General features: G+C 42.4%; 1 protein-coding gene across 1 annotated transcript in view; it reads left to right on the forward strand.

Moving 5' to 3' along the window:
• myo16 (myosin XVI) overlaps positions 1–15,283 on the forward strand; it is a 654,305-nt gene that overhangs the window by 47,602 nt on the left and 591,420 nt on the right. Inside the window, exons 2-3 of the mRNA XM_078544837.1 lie at positions 3,138–3,208; positions 11,199–11,342. Coding sequence (XP_078400963.1) covers positions 3,138–3,208; positions 11,199–11,342 — 215 coding nt within the window. The remainder of the gene's footprint in view (positions 1–3,137; positions 3,209–11,198; positions 11,343–15,283) is intronic.

Consider the following 15,283-nt stretch of genomic DNA (forward strand, 5'->3'; position numbering starts at 1 on the left):
ATCCGTGATTTCATGGATTCAATTGTGGGTGGAGGCTTTTGATATCCCACAGCGGTCACCTGTGGAGCCCTGAGTGGAGCCACTGGCATAAGAATTGATTGCCACAGTCACTTTCATGGCCACTGGCATTGGATTTCCACCATGTACATGTGGCGCCAAATCCTATTGCAGCTGGTAGATGTAACTGACCAGTCCCCTTGATATGCGCAGTCTTCGGCGACATTGCCAGTTGGTTATCTGCAGGAATGAAAGGCAGTGTCTATAGACCCTGGGTCCAGCTAGGCGCCGACCAACAATGACTCGCTGTGGCTCTTCAGCGGTGTGTGCAGGAGCCCCAGCCACCTCTTCTTCCTGAAAGTGCTACTGCTCCTCCCTCTGCCCAGCCAAGCACCTCCGTCGCTCTCTTCTCCTTTGTCTCCACTCTCTATATGCCACGAGGCATACAGCTAGTTAACCAGGTTCCATAATCCTGATTTACTCCTCCTGCAGGGTGAAAGAGAGAGACCTGTGGGTTAGCTTGGGTGTACTAAAAACCTCTCTTGGTTAAATCTGAAGGCCCCTTAACGCATCCCAGAGAGTGCTGGCCACCACTTGGATGGCCAGAGTTTAGTGTGCTGCACGGCTGCCTGAAACCCCGCCCACCTCCACGCCAGTGCAGCTGACTGATTGGTAGCAGCATTGCCCATTGAACTGCACACTGTGCTCTCAGCTCAGGTGCAGGCATTCTCCTAGCCCATGCTGCAAGGCTGTGATGTTAGCTTGAACCACATGGGAGACTGGTCCAAACCTGAATGATGATATTGCAAGAGGCTGTGAGTGCCCCAACCCATGACTGCTGCATGGCCAGCTTTAGCGAGGATATTGTACAATGTGCCCAACTGTTCTGCAGTCCACTAAAATGCTCATTTCTTTGCAGTCTGTGCATGAGTGTTGGAAAGCTCTGGAGCACTTGATGGCACTTTCATTCTGCTGCATTGCTTTAGTGGGCAAATAAGCTAGAAACCCGACTCCACACATCAATGTAGCTGTATCTCAACTGTCTCAGCTGCAGAGGAATGGTCACTTTATACAACATTTACCTAATGCTTGGCCGCTTCCATCCTCCCCACCCCACTTGTGCTTGTGCACTTCCTTCAACCGCAGGGTAACCCTTGCCCCCAACCCCAAGCCGCATCAACCCCAGGGCAGCCCCTGCCACCCCTGCCCTCCAACGCAACTCAGTCTTGAAGTCCAACAGGTGACCAGGGCGAGCGCTGCACAACTTTACTGTGCACTCACCTCCGAGTGAGCAATCACAGAAACAGGAAGTGGAGTTTGGTCAGCCTGGGAGCAACTTTGAGACAGGCAGAGAGAGAATCTGCCAAAAGCTGTAAAGCAGTTGGAACCAGTATTAGAGGACTATCAGACACCAAGGGTGTTTTTTTTGATTTGGAGTCACTAAGCAAGAGAGCAGTGAGGCCCACGCTTGAGCTGGGAGCTAACAAACATGAGGTATTGAAAGAGAGTTAGTGGGTTTGTCTAGCTGGATGCTAGTGGATGGACTCCACAAAGTATTTTACTTTGGAGAATAGCAGGAGCACTGAGGAGAATCCAAGTGAATTCCTGAGAGCTGTGGCACACCTTGGATTAGTTCCAGGATAAGTGAAGGAACTCTCAGGATTCTGTAAAGGGAATAACTCTTGGGTGGAAATAAAAGTAGAGCTGGAAGTGGTCTGTTGAGATTTCAGATTTAAAGTATGTGTTCACAAATATAGTGTTAAGTTAGTGATGTCTGTTTAACTCTTGCACATTAAAGGTTTTTTGTTTAAAATGCGAAACCTTGTGGCATAATTCTTTCTGGGTGTTTAAATTTGTTTTTTAAAAGTTACTGTTCCCTACCGAGATCATTACATCTGATCCATACTCCTGTCAATCAAGAGCCAGGAAATTGTTTTTGATCATTTTTCCCACTGTGATAGAATAATTGCAAAGAAAAGGCTAAATAGTGATTGCTTTGTTTTCAATCATTTTTTTTAGTAGTTTACTACTGATGGTCTAGTTTTCAGAGTCTGCGGGCGTACTGCATGCAGTTTCCATTTCAGTTGGTCAGCAGAAAGATGAAAACAACCCACAATGTCAAACAACAAGATGCACAATTAGAGCTGATACAGCTTCAGCTTTTTGATAGCCCAGTAACCTTAATATTATTAACTTAGCTCATTAAAATGTGAAATTAAAAAAAGCTAATGTCAGGAATACACAGAATATTGTCAGCATCTGTAACAAGACAGTCCCAATGAAGGGTCCACATTTTTTAACATTAATTATCTTTTTTCAATCCTGGCTGGTCTGTTGTGTATTTCTTGCATTTTTTCCCCCAGTTTCTCACATATGCAGTTTCTTTCTCTTTGTATACATTCTGCAGTGACAAGGACCATTGATGATGTCAGCATGCCCCCTTCCCCTTCACCTCCCCCTCCCAGGACCCCCTGAGGGCAGCTGTCATAATGCATCAGTCCAAATCCAATTCCAGTTTGTCAGAGAACTGCTGGGGATTCCCAACATGCATCCACAGATAACCAATCTCATTTATATGAGGACCAAGACCTAAAATTAGGTATGTCTTCAGGCTAACCATTCTAACAAACCAATTTCCAGGTTAGGGTAGTTTGGATGAATGCTGGGGGGTATGGTACCCTAGTGATTATAGTTATAGACTAGAAATCCAGAGATCATGGGCTGAATTCTCATCTTCATTTCGGGAAGTGTAAATTGAGCCATTTCCCGACTTTGGAAAGTCAGTCCAATTTCCTTCCTTGCTACTCTCAGTATCCTCTGATACTCCATACACATCAGTCCTTCATGGTACCTCGTACAGCACAGTTGATGTTTGCAATTCATTTTGTGCAATGTCATTAAATTGAACAACAAATTGCAACACCAACTGAGATTGAGATGCACAGTTTAGAAACTCATAAAGATTGAACCAAGACTCCACCACCCATCATTTAATGTGCTGATAAAACATTATACTGATCAAATAAATGCACATTAAATCTCATTTGCATGTATTAATTAAACCACAGTTTACATCTAAAGTGGTGAGAAATATTTTTGTTTCCTGTGCTAACATCTTGCTATTCATGTTGTTAATACAGTCTTGAAGCTACTGAAGGATGGTGCTGACCCCAACACATTGATTTCCTCAGGAGGCTCGCTCCTCCATCTGGTAAGAACAGCCATGGTGTGCCATTATTCATTAGGTACTATGAGTTGTGAACATATGAGGGCAATTACATGGATACAGCTTACTTACAGCAGAGTTTGAAGAGGTGGGATACAAAACTGGCTCACCTCCTTAACATATAAATGTTAAATAAGTGGAAACAATTTACAGTAATTGTTGGAGTTCGGGGTTAAAATTATTTTTCTTTTGCTATTAGCATAGGTTTTTGATGATACTTTACATTAGTTTAGATTTTAGTGCTGCACCTGGATTTGGATTTGGTCCCCACACTCTTTCAATTGTCATAGTTATTGTTCTTTGTACAAAAGGTAACATAGATAATTTTAATACATTTTTGGGACAGGAGCTTTCCAAAGTGTAAATGTTACTCCTGTCAGGCCATATTCATTAGGAACCATCTGGACCAAAATCCACTGATTTACTCGCTTTAAAAATATTTCATAACTATACCTTCATTTTCAGGTTTTATATAATCACAGATGTATATATAATACCTTTAATATAGAAAAATACCCCAAGGTGCTTCTTAAGAGCATAGTAAGAAAAATGAACGACAAATAAAAAAGGTGATATTAGGAATGGTAACCAAAAGCTTGGTAAAAAAAAATTCAGGAAAGTTTAAGAGGAGGACAGTAGGTGGAAAAGTGTAGGGATTAGAAAAGAGTTCCAGAGTGTGTCATCTATGCGGCTGAAGGCACAATCACCAATAATAGGATGATGGGAAGCAAAGATGAGTTTGCACAAAAGACAGAGTCAGGGGAACAGACCGTTCTGGGGGAAAGGAGCCCAAGGGTTGGTGGAGTAAGGCCATGCATGGTATTTAAGTATGCAGATGAATATGTTACGTTGGCTCTCAGTTCCCTAAAATCTCCAATGAATCTCCAATAAATCAGTGAGCACAGAGTGATCAGTGAGCAAAACTTGGTGTGGGATAGGATAAAGACAGAAGAGTTTGGAATATTCTGAAGTTAATAGGGGTTACAGAATGGGAGGTTAGCCAGGAAACCAGAAGTGAATTGAGATAAATGAGTAAGGAGGTAAACTTTCAAGGAAAATATTTCTTAACGAAGCAATTGACATAACTAATAATAAACTTTCATAGAGATAGTTAATTGCTTTCAAAATTGATGAACTGGATTAATGTAAAATACAAATAGTCATCTATGCAGGAAACATGGTCATTGTATATTTTATATCTCACATCTCTGCAGAGATGACACAGCAGCCTAAATGTGTATAGGAACTTTATTTATAGTGCTTTAAAATGTCTACTCCATGCTCCTAGCTCTAGCTTCTAGCACTTTCTACAGCTTTGTTTACTTTTCTCTGAGTCTACACCCAGGCTTAACCAATCAAGCACAGTGAGCATCATTAGTAAACAGGCTCACTTAATCAAACAAAGAACAATTGAACACATACAATGGCCTTCCCATCTAAGTTCAATTTTCTGGAGGGTTGACTCCATGCTGTTGAGCCCAGCATGATGAAGAACCTCATTTTTTGTGATTTTGTCCTGCCATCGAATTCTCATGATTGGACCTCAGGTGTTTTTGGTGGAAGCATCCCTGAACTTTGATGTTGCATCTATAAGCAGCCCTATAACAAATAGTAATAATATTATCAGTTAAACTGACTGTTGTCATGTTAGCAGGCAAATGTACTAACATAACTTTCCTTTGCCAAAGAGACCCATTTAATTTACATAGTGACAATAATAACTTTGAGGTTTGAAACTTCAATAACATTTCGTTGCACAGAAGGGCTTGTACAGATTATTATTTATGAAGTGAGAGACACAATAAATAAATAAATGCAGAAAACATTATCAATATCTAACCTAAAACCTACAACTGTTAATAACTACATTCAAGAGGAGCCTCTGAGCCTTATCTCATTATTGTTTTAATTTGTTTCTTGGAATGGATGACACTGATAAGATAATATTTATTGCCAATCTCTACTTGCCCTGCCCTGAGGGCATTACAAGTTAATGTTCATGTAGACCAGACCAGGTGGTGTTGGCAGATTCCCTCCTCTAAAGGAATGACATTAGTGAATGAGTAGGGTTTTATGACAATACTTTCATAATCACTTTATCCCCACAACCGCAACCCACCCCACCGGCCCCCACCGCCGATCATAGCCCAAAAGTGATTAGGTTGGCTGAATTCAATTTCATAACTTGCCATGTTCAGATTTTAACTCTAAGGCAATAACATAAAAGCGCAGTACAGCAGATGCTGGAAATCTGAAATAAAAAACAGGAAGTGCTGGAAAAACTCAATAGGCCTGGCAGCATCTGTGGAGAGAAAACATTTCAAGTCCAATATGAGTCTTCTTTGGAACTAAAGGGAGGTTTATGCTGTTGAGAAAGCGGGGAGGGTCAGATGGAATTAAAGGGAAGATCAAGGATAGTTTAGAGCGTGGGAGAGATTAAATTACAAAGATATCATGGAACAAAAGACAAAGGGAGTGCTAATGGTTATAGTCAAGAAACAAAACATTGCTCCAGAGTAAATGTTAATGGCAGAATAAGGATGTCATGCCTGAAATTCATTGAGGTGGGGGCATAAAGGAATAAAACTAAGTCCTTCACAAAGCACAGATTGTTCAGCGTCAGAGAGGGGAAGGTCAGAGGGTATAGTGAATACACGACAAAGGGTGGGATTAGAAGAAGGGGTGGGGAGGAAGGATCTGGAGGGGCATCCGTACTCATAAATTATTGGAGCTTGTTTTTTTTAACATCTGAAAGGAAGAGAAAAGGTTTTTTGTTAAGGTGTTGGATGAGACGAAGAATGAAATGAAACTGGGGACCGGGATAGATTTGAGATGGGGTGAGTCGGTGCTGCTGGAGACAGTGGTCAAGTGTCTACTTGTGGCATTGCATGGCACTGAGTGTGGGTCTCAGGATGTGGCCAGAACAGCAGTCCAAGGAACATTGTGTGTCTTGGAGATACCTGTAATCCTGAGTGGATTCAAAACACGAAGGATGGAACTTCAGTTGGAATCCATGTGGCATGAGTCAGAGCTGGAGACTCACTGAGGAAGGAGATATGGCTGTGATAGTGAGTTTTGGTAATCATCTTATCAAACGCCAGAAGGGAAATGTAAAGCAATGAAGGGAAACAAGGTGAAATAGGAAAATGTTGGAGAGAAGAACAAAACTTCTTCAGGAGAACTGGCAGTGTATAAACCCTAAAACAAAAGCAAAATACTGCAGATGCTGGAAATTTAAAGTAAAAGCGGGAAGCAGCCTTTCTGTTTGGTCTCCCCAGTGTAGAGAAGACTGCATTATGAACAGCGAATACAGCATACTGGATTGAAAGAAGTACAAGTAAAGCACTCCAAGACCTCTCGTTAGTTATAACAGACACCTTGGGCAGAATCTTTGGTCCCACCAGCAGTGGGTAGCTTGGCAGGCGGGGAGGTTAATTTGGTGGGAGACCAAAAATCAATTCCCCGACGTTGGGGTGAACTATAGGGGCTGAATTTTATGTACCACGGGCGGGTGACCACCTGACCCAATCGGGTGTAAAATCACGTAAGACGACGTTGGGCAAGCGTCCTGACATCATCGTTTACTCACACGATTTTTCGCTCGGCGGGCATGCGCAAAAGTTGGAAGGGCAATTAAGCCCATTAACGGTGCAATCATCTCCAATTTTTCATGGCCTGCCCAACCTTAATTGGCGGATGGGCAAATCAGCCAGGCTGCCTTTACATTTTTCATCAAACCTTATCCAAAGGTGGGATGAAATTTCCGTTATGAAATAAAATAAAAATAAATATCTGTGGATTGCATTTTTATCAGCTATATTGTCAGGTGCCTGATTCTGATGCATGGACATTTTTTTTGCAGCTTTTTAAACCTTTATTTGATGATTTTCAGGTCTGCAGCTCCCTCAGCAGCTGTCTGCATTCAGGGATCTTTCTCGCAGCGCTCACCCGTGCCCACGGAAACGTCATCGCCCACCCTCTTCCCGCCCCCACCCCAGCAGCGCTGAGCTTTTCAGCGCGCGTTTCACACTGGCTGGCCACTAGTTAGCCAGCCAGCGTGAAATTGCAGTCAGAGGCCGATTGCACTTGGGGACCCATTTCCTGACTGCTCCCGGGCCCGCCGATCGTGCACGCCTGCCAAAGGTTAAATTCAGGCCTAGCAATTAAGTTCCTGAGACTTTAAAGGTGGGTCAAGCTTTCCGACGAACAATGTTGGGAAACCCTTTTGCATGTATTAGCATGTCATGAATGCTCATTAAAAGGCCACCTCACTGGAATTAAGCTCCTCCTCCAAATTAAGTTCCTCACCAGCGAGAAATTATAATATTCACATTCACGACTGCACATAAGTGGCATACACCTGGTGAGGTAGACTTCTTCTATGATTAACAGCGAGTTGCTGCTGCATTTCCTCCTTGGGGAGCATCTGTAAATGCCAGCCTGTGCTTGAGACCGGGTGGTGACAGTGCAAGTTGTGTGGAGGATGATCAAGGAAGGGTGGAGCAGGCCAGGCAAAAGTGGAAGGGATAGTGCAGGCTCTCTGGGTGCCCTTTAAATATGGTGTCCGAATCTTCAACCCCATGAGTTAACGGCAGAGATGGCAACTTCCTGCCTGCCCCGCCTCAAGAATCGATAAACTTCTTGCGGATGCATATGCAATGAGCTGAACACCACAAGATCCTGCCCCACAGCAGAAATCACTCTCACTTCCACCACCAAACTTATACTCCAGAACAGACGATTCTGGCCATAATAACTAAGCAACCATCACCTTCAGTAGAGCAATTAAGATAAACTTTACAGCTTCATATTCCTGACATGGATTCTGGCCCACCAAGGTCAACAAACCCCACATGATTTTCTACATAAATGGAACTAATAAATTTTCTGCTTGCACTCCCTGTGGTTGAAGCTCTGCACTGGCAAAATCCATTTGGCCAATAGTGTCTGTCAAGTTTAAAAGAATAATCTATCTTCTTCACTGTATCTGAGGGCAGCAGGCCCAACTCCACACTGCACCCTGCCCCTGGAGCGAATATTCCGCTATTTGGGGGCGGACATGTGAGCTAGGAGATTTCCCAACTCCTGCTACTTGACTCTGGAGCAAAAGTCCAGGCCCATTTGTTCAAGTGAGAAAGAAATGGGGGAGACATCCCAAGGAAATATAATTAGGCAAAACGTAAGAAGTGTTTTCTTATTGAGTGATTCAAATTTAGATAATCTTCAAAGCAAACTTAAGGATAAAACATTTCATCCATTCCTATTGTTTAGCTCAATGAGGTGGAATATTTATTGTGCCAATCCTACATCACACTTCTACCACACAAGTGGAGATTATGTGGATGGTTTATCTTCTGAAGCTTTTTTTGGTAACATTAACGTGAAACATTTTCTTGCCATCAGTAACAGCTGTCAGGTTCACATTCGAGACAGATGGAGCATAAGACACTCCCTGGGTTCCCAAATCCCACTAATTTAAAATGACACTACAATTATAAAAGAAACTAAGGCAAGAAATATATTTTCAATCACAAATCACCCGATCCTGGTCTTTTTTATTTTTAGACCCTTCTTCACCCTTCTTTCATCTCTTCTAGACTTGTGTCATGACTTTCCCTGTCTGGCTGTATTTTTTTCAATGCACTTATTCCAGCCTGATTCTTGCAATCCTAACATTGCAATCTCTAGTGTTTCATTATCCTTGACCTATTTCTCCACTCTTTAGAACAGGCTTATTCCTATTATTATTGTTACCCTTGCTTCAAACCAGTGACCCTACTCCTGGCATTTCATGCCAATTTGTGATACATCTCTTTCCTAACTTGCACCTTCTTTTCTTAATACTGATACATACTCTGCCACAATGATGATAAATGCTGACATTCTGGATCAATCTCAAGTTTCTCTGTCTATCATTTTCTGATTTGGGTGAGTTGGTGACAGCTTTCATTTCCGAGCGTTGGGAAAGATATATTGACCTCAGAGAAAATGCAGTGCAGAATCATCAGAATCATATTGGAACCAAAACTTTTAATTATGAGGAGTGATTGCATAAACGTGCAAGCCTATTGTGTTTTATGCCTCAGAGGTATGCATAAATAACACCAGGTTCTATGTGTGAACAGGACTTTATAAATAAAGCTTTTAAAGTATCTACAGGCTGAAGCTTCCAGCTTGGTTTCAATTTCTCTTTCTCTTTAACCACACCTAGTCATGACTAACAGCACAGAGGACAGTCAATGGACACACTTAATCAAACACCAAACAACTGAACACGACAAAGTCCAGTCATGGCTGCCATTTGCCTTTAAAATGATCCCTCCAGGCCTAACTCCCACGTCCTACCCATGCCAGACATCCCAAATTGGGCACTAAAGTCACCTCCAGGCCAAATATTGGCTGCAGCTTTGAAAATTGTGTTGTGTCATTGCTGCTGATGTGGTGCAAGTCGGGACCTGGAAATGTCCTGGGATTGAGATCCCAACCTGGAATGAAAATTCAGCCCAGAGAAGCTATTTCTGTGGTGGGGAAATCCAGAACAAAAGGGTATACTCTAAAAATTAGAGCTAGCCATTCTGGAGAGAAATAAGAAAAAATCTTTTCCCATAGAGGTTATAGAAATCTGGAATTGTCTCTCACAGAGAGCAATTGAAATTTTCAAGGCAGAGATTGATATTTTTGTTAGATGTGGTTATCTGGAGAAATGGGACAAAGATATGTGAAGGGAGATGAGGTGTAGCTGAGGTCTGTTTGAATGGCAGAATAAGCTTGAAGAGATGTTTAAACTACTTCAGTTCCTCTACAATGGTGCATTTACACAACAGCTATAGATATGCTGTAGCAGTTCAGATTTCAGCCTTGTAGGGCCTCATTTACATTATTTGGTTCCTGACTGGCTGGAACTTTGATCATCCTGCCCTAACAAGTAATTAACCTTGCATGCTTTGAGACATACATCTCCCAAAAGCTAGATATTTAGGCCTGGTATTTCCTGAAATAGCAGAGCAGCAAGTTAATCTAAAGTTTACCCTAAATGTAAAGAAAAGTGTAAAACAATTGGAAATTAACGTAACGATTGCTGCCTGAGGAATGCGCGGAACATATGCCATATACTTTATGCCCTGAAAATGAGAGTTTGAAGCCATCATATCATCATTTGTGAACTTTGGACATAAATTTTTAGAAAATGTATGGTACAAGCTGTTCAATTATTAATACAGATGATTCTGGTTCAATAAAGATGCATTCAAAGATACAGAAAGTATATTGTAGGTTTCAGTGCATTCACCATTAACTCCAGAATTGTGATTTTGGGTCCTGTTGCACCTAAGCGGTTTTGAACAGTGGGCAAGAGAGATTGACAAAACTCAGGCATACCATATAAAACTGACATAAGTGACTTAAGCTCAAATCTCCTTGAACATTTGTGCCAAAAATTGCCATTATGTTGTAGTTTTGGCACAATGTTTTTTCCAGGATTTCTGAGCCTTATTGTATTTAGCCTATCTTGTGAACATTAACAAATTTAACTCAAAGTCAAAGATTTCTAGGGTCAAGTTTCTGTTTGTTTCCATTAATTATATCAGAGCAATCAGCCGAATCGGCGAAAAAGGTTGTGGAAGTGAGTTACACCCAAATCACTTATGCTTAAGTTTTCTGTAATCTTTAATATTGTCATAAAAAGCAGATTTTGTTAATAACGTGTAAATTTTGATAAAAATGCATTCTTCACCTCATTTCTTTTCCTAACACCACTGTGGGTGCATCTACAACAGATGGGCAATTAGGAATGGGCAACAAATGCTGGCCTTACCAGCGACGCTCACATCCCATGAAAGAATATTTTAAAAATCATGAGCAACGTCATGGGTAGATCTGATAGTTTTCCTTAAATTTAACAAACTGGTGACGTATAAAAAGTGTGGAAGAGGAAAGTTATAAACATTGCTAACATATTACATTCTCCTTTAAACAGTGTGCTCGCTATGACAACGTCTTTGCTGCAGAGATTCTAATTGAAAGGGGCGTAAACGTTAATCGACAAGATGAGGATTTGTGGACTGCAATGCACGTGGCATGTGCTTGTGATAATCCCGATATTGTTCTGCTTCTCATGTTGGTGAGTACATAACGTTGATGTCACCAAACTACATTAATTTCTCAGAGCAATGCATTCAGTGAAATGGTTCTAGAGAATGTCAAAGCATTACTCCAAGGCTGTCCTCCAACAGCCTCATTCCTTCATCTTTGATGAGGTAATTGGGTTTCAAGCAACAATCTCCCTTTCTGAAATAACATTATAAAGATTGGGGCTCCAAGGATGTGAATAAATAACTGAATGTCTAAAGATGCAGCAGAATCACACGTTGGTGCTGCAGTTCGCATGATGTCCTTGTTTCTGTAGCTTTTCTGCATCCAACTGAAAATAAATACTTAATTCTTGGCAATTTATGCAGGAATACAGTGAGTTGAAGAAAAAAAGACTCTATGTTGAATAATTTCCTAGCAACTGTAAATTCTCATCTTTAACACATCTGTCCAGACACTTATTCACTAAAACTCTGGGCTGATTTTTACTTAGGCAGCATGGGTCCCACCACTAGAACCAAAAGCATGGGGCGACCAGGCTTCAGCTAGCAACAGGTTCCAGGGCCACATTTTGCCTGCAGCAGCCAATTATGTGACTGCTGTCAGGGTTGCCATCCTATTAAGGGCAGCAACCTATCCCCAAGAGCTGCTGACCCAATTAGAGGGCTGGCACCTCAACAGTGCCACCATTAACACTGACCACTGCTGGGACTGCACTTGGAGGATGGGAACACATAATCAGGTAAGTCATAAAACTGCGTTGGGGCCAGTAAGGCAGAACCCGGTGAGGGGTCAGCAGGTGTTCCATGATGGCAGGTGATGCTGTTGCTGTGGAGGTGGCCATTGCTGCCAGGGGCCCTTCTGCGGGCCAAACAGTGCCTAATTAAGAGGCTCCTCTCCATTGGACCCTGCTGGGAGATTGCCAGGGTTTACCTGGCAGTCTCCCCAGGTGGCAGAAGGTGCCCCAGCAGTTGGTAAAATGCCAGTGAAGGTGAGAAAAGGCCCTTAACTGGTGACTTAAGTGGTTCAGTTGGGTTTTGGGTGGGCAAGCTGCCTGTCACCTTACCTGCCAATGGCAAAGGGAAGACAAAGGCTCCATCACCCTCATGTGCCATTTTGCCACCTTCAAGCCTCCCAGTGCGTTCCTAAAGGGCTGGTAAAATTCAGTACCCTGTATCAGGAATACCTACTCTAAGACTCTGGCTGCAAAATTGGGCTGCATAGCACCTCAGGTTCCAAAATGGCATCCACACCACGCACACTTCTAGCTTGATCTTGTCCAGTGTCACCTTGGTGAGGCCATTCCACCTTGGTGAGGAATGTGCAGCAGGAATATGGAGAGCTGGTAGATCATGTTGTCAGTCAGCGTATAATGCTGATTGGACATCAGTGATGGCATTTCTGACCTCTCCACTCTAGCTAATGTATGTTCAACTGAATATCCATTCAACAGAAGACAAGATCCTCCAGTGCTATTTAAAGGGGTCATGTTAGGCCAGTCAGTTTAACCTCAGTGGTGGGAAAGCTTTTAGAAATGATAAACCAGGCCAAAATTAACAGTCACTTGGACAAGGGTAGATTAGTTAGAGAAAGCTAACATCCATTTGTTAAAAGCAAATCGTGTTTAACTGACTTGATTTGAAATTTTTGAAGAGGTAATAGGAAGGGTTGCTGAGAGAATGCGGTTCACGTGGTATACAAGAAGCTTGATGAAGTGCCACCTAACAAGTTGGCAGAAAAGGTGAAGCCCATGGAATAAAAGGGATAGTGGCAGCATGGATACAAAATTGGGTGAGTATCAGGGAGCAGAGTTGTGGTGAATGGTTGTTATTTGGACGGAGGAAGGCATTCAGTGGAATTCCCCACAGGTCACTACTAGGATCACTAATTATCTTGGTCTATATTAATGATGAACCAAGACTTTGGTGAGTAGTACATGATTTTCAAATTTGCAGATGACTCAAAACTTGGAGTTGTGAACTGTGAGGATGACGGTGATAGACTTCAAGAGGATGTAGACAGGCTAGTGGAATGGGTGGACACTTGGCAAATAAAATTTAATGTAGAGAAGTGTTAAGTGATATATGTTGGTAGGAAAAATGAGGAGAGGCAATATAAAATAAAGAGGATAATTCTAAAAGGGCAGTACAAACAAAGAGACCTGGGGGTATATATGCATAAATCATTGAAGATGGCAGTGCGTGTTGAGAAAATGGTTCAAAAGGCAGATGGGATCCTGGACTTTACAAAGAGAGGCAAGAAGTTTATGAAGAACCTTCATAAAGCACTGGTTCAACCTCAACTGGAGTATTGTGTTCAATTCTGGACATCACACTTTAGGAAGGATATGAAGGCATTAGAGAAGGTGCAGAAAAAATTTACAAGAATGGTTTTAAAGTTGAGGAATGTCAGTTATATGACTAGATTGAAGAAGCTGAGACTTCTCCTTAGAGAATAGAAGGCTGAGAGACTTAATAGAGCTGTTGAAAATCATGAGGGGTCTGGATAGACTAGATAGAGAGAAATAGTTCCCATTTGAAGAAGAGTCGAGAATCAGAGAACACTGATTTAAAGTGAATGGCAAAAAAAAAACAAAGGCAACAGAAGGAAAAACATTTTTTACCTAGTGGGTGTTTAGGGTCGGGAATGCAATTTCTGAGAGTGCGCAGGAGACAGATTCAACCCGGGATCTTGAAAGTGACTTGGACAAGCACCTAAAGAGAAAAAAAAAAATCAGGACTATGGGAAAAGGGTGGGGGAGTGGGACTAGCTGAGTTGTCTTGCGGAAAGCTGGCACAGACATGATGGACCAAAAGGCCCCTTTCTATGCTGTAACCATTTGATGATTCTAGTTACTCTATACACTCCAATGGCTCTGTTTGAGTTTTTAGAGGTACTTCATGGTTGGTAGAGTTGTTTTAAGTTGGTGAAGTTGACAGGTGCTGCATTTGGAGAGACCTTGTTTCTGACATCAAAAATTCTGGCCAGACCATTTGCTCCAATCATGGGTGCTAATGTTATAGTCACCCTTGAGCTGCAACATGAGAAGAGGTTGGACAAAGGCAGTAAAGAACAGGACAAGCTGTTCACAAAAGGAAGAGGAGGAGGGTCACCTGGGAATACTTCTCTTATACGTACATACACCAGGAGCAGTTTGCGTGTCATCCAAGCTTTAACATGGAGGTCCTCATAAAGCTCTGCCAATTCTTGGAACCAGACCTCTAGCCTCAGAGCAGGGTAAGGATGGTATTACCAGTGTTTGTGAAGATAATCATTGCCCTGAATTTCTTCATATTGGACTCTTTCCAAGGTGAAGCAGATTACGCCTGTAGCATCTCCCAGTTCGCTGTCCACAGCTGCATCAGAGATGTGAGAGATGGCCTTTTTTCAGGAGAGGGGAGTTCATTCTTTGAGCAGGGAGAAACAAGCAGAGTATGGACATGGCTTTGCCAGGATCATGGGCTTCTCCATGGTGCAGACTGCTGTTAATTATGCACATGTCACTTTGCAGGCATGCATCTAAATGCTGAGATGCAACCACAAAAGTTTCTACTTGCTGCTAAATATGAAGTTGGCTTGTAACCATGCTTAGCAGATCATACCAGTGTATGTCCGCTGTCCTGGTACCAATCACGCTACTTTCGCTCTACACTAGTCTGCAGTTCCCTCGGCATTCCAATATTTAATCCAAAAGTTGTTCATTCACTTAGTGCCTGTCTTATGGGTGTCTTAGCCCTAGTGCTCCTATGGATTGCTCATGCAGTGGCTGCAGCATGGCTGGTAGAAGGCAGCTGGCATTCACTAGTGGAAACTGCAGCTGACCTCACAAGATGCCCTCAAGCAGCGCTAGGCCTAGGAAGTCCAGCTTCAGACTGCACTACCTTGGCATTTGTGGCAGTAGACAGGGCTGGCTGGTTGAAAGATAACAGCATTGGCTCTGGCAGAGTGGCAGTTGTGGATGCATGAATGCTG

The sequence above is a fragment of the Cetorhinus maximus genome, chromosome 7 (genome assembly GCF_964194155.1).
Source record: "Cetorhinus maximus chromosome 7, sCetMax3.hap1.1, whole genome shotgun sequence".
NCBI classification, from domain to species: domain Eukaryota; kingdom Metazoa; phylum Chordata; class Chondrichthyes; order Lamniformes; family Cetorhinidae; genus Cetorhinus; species Cetorhinus maximus.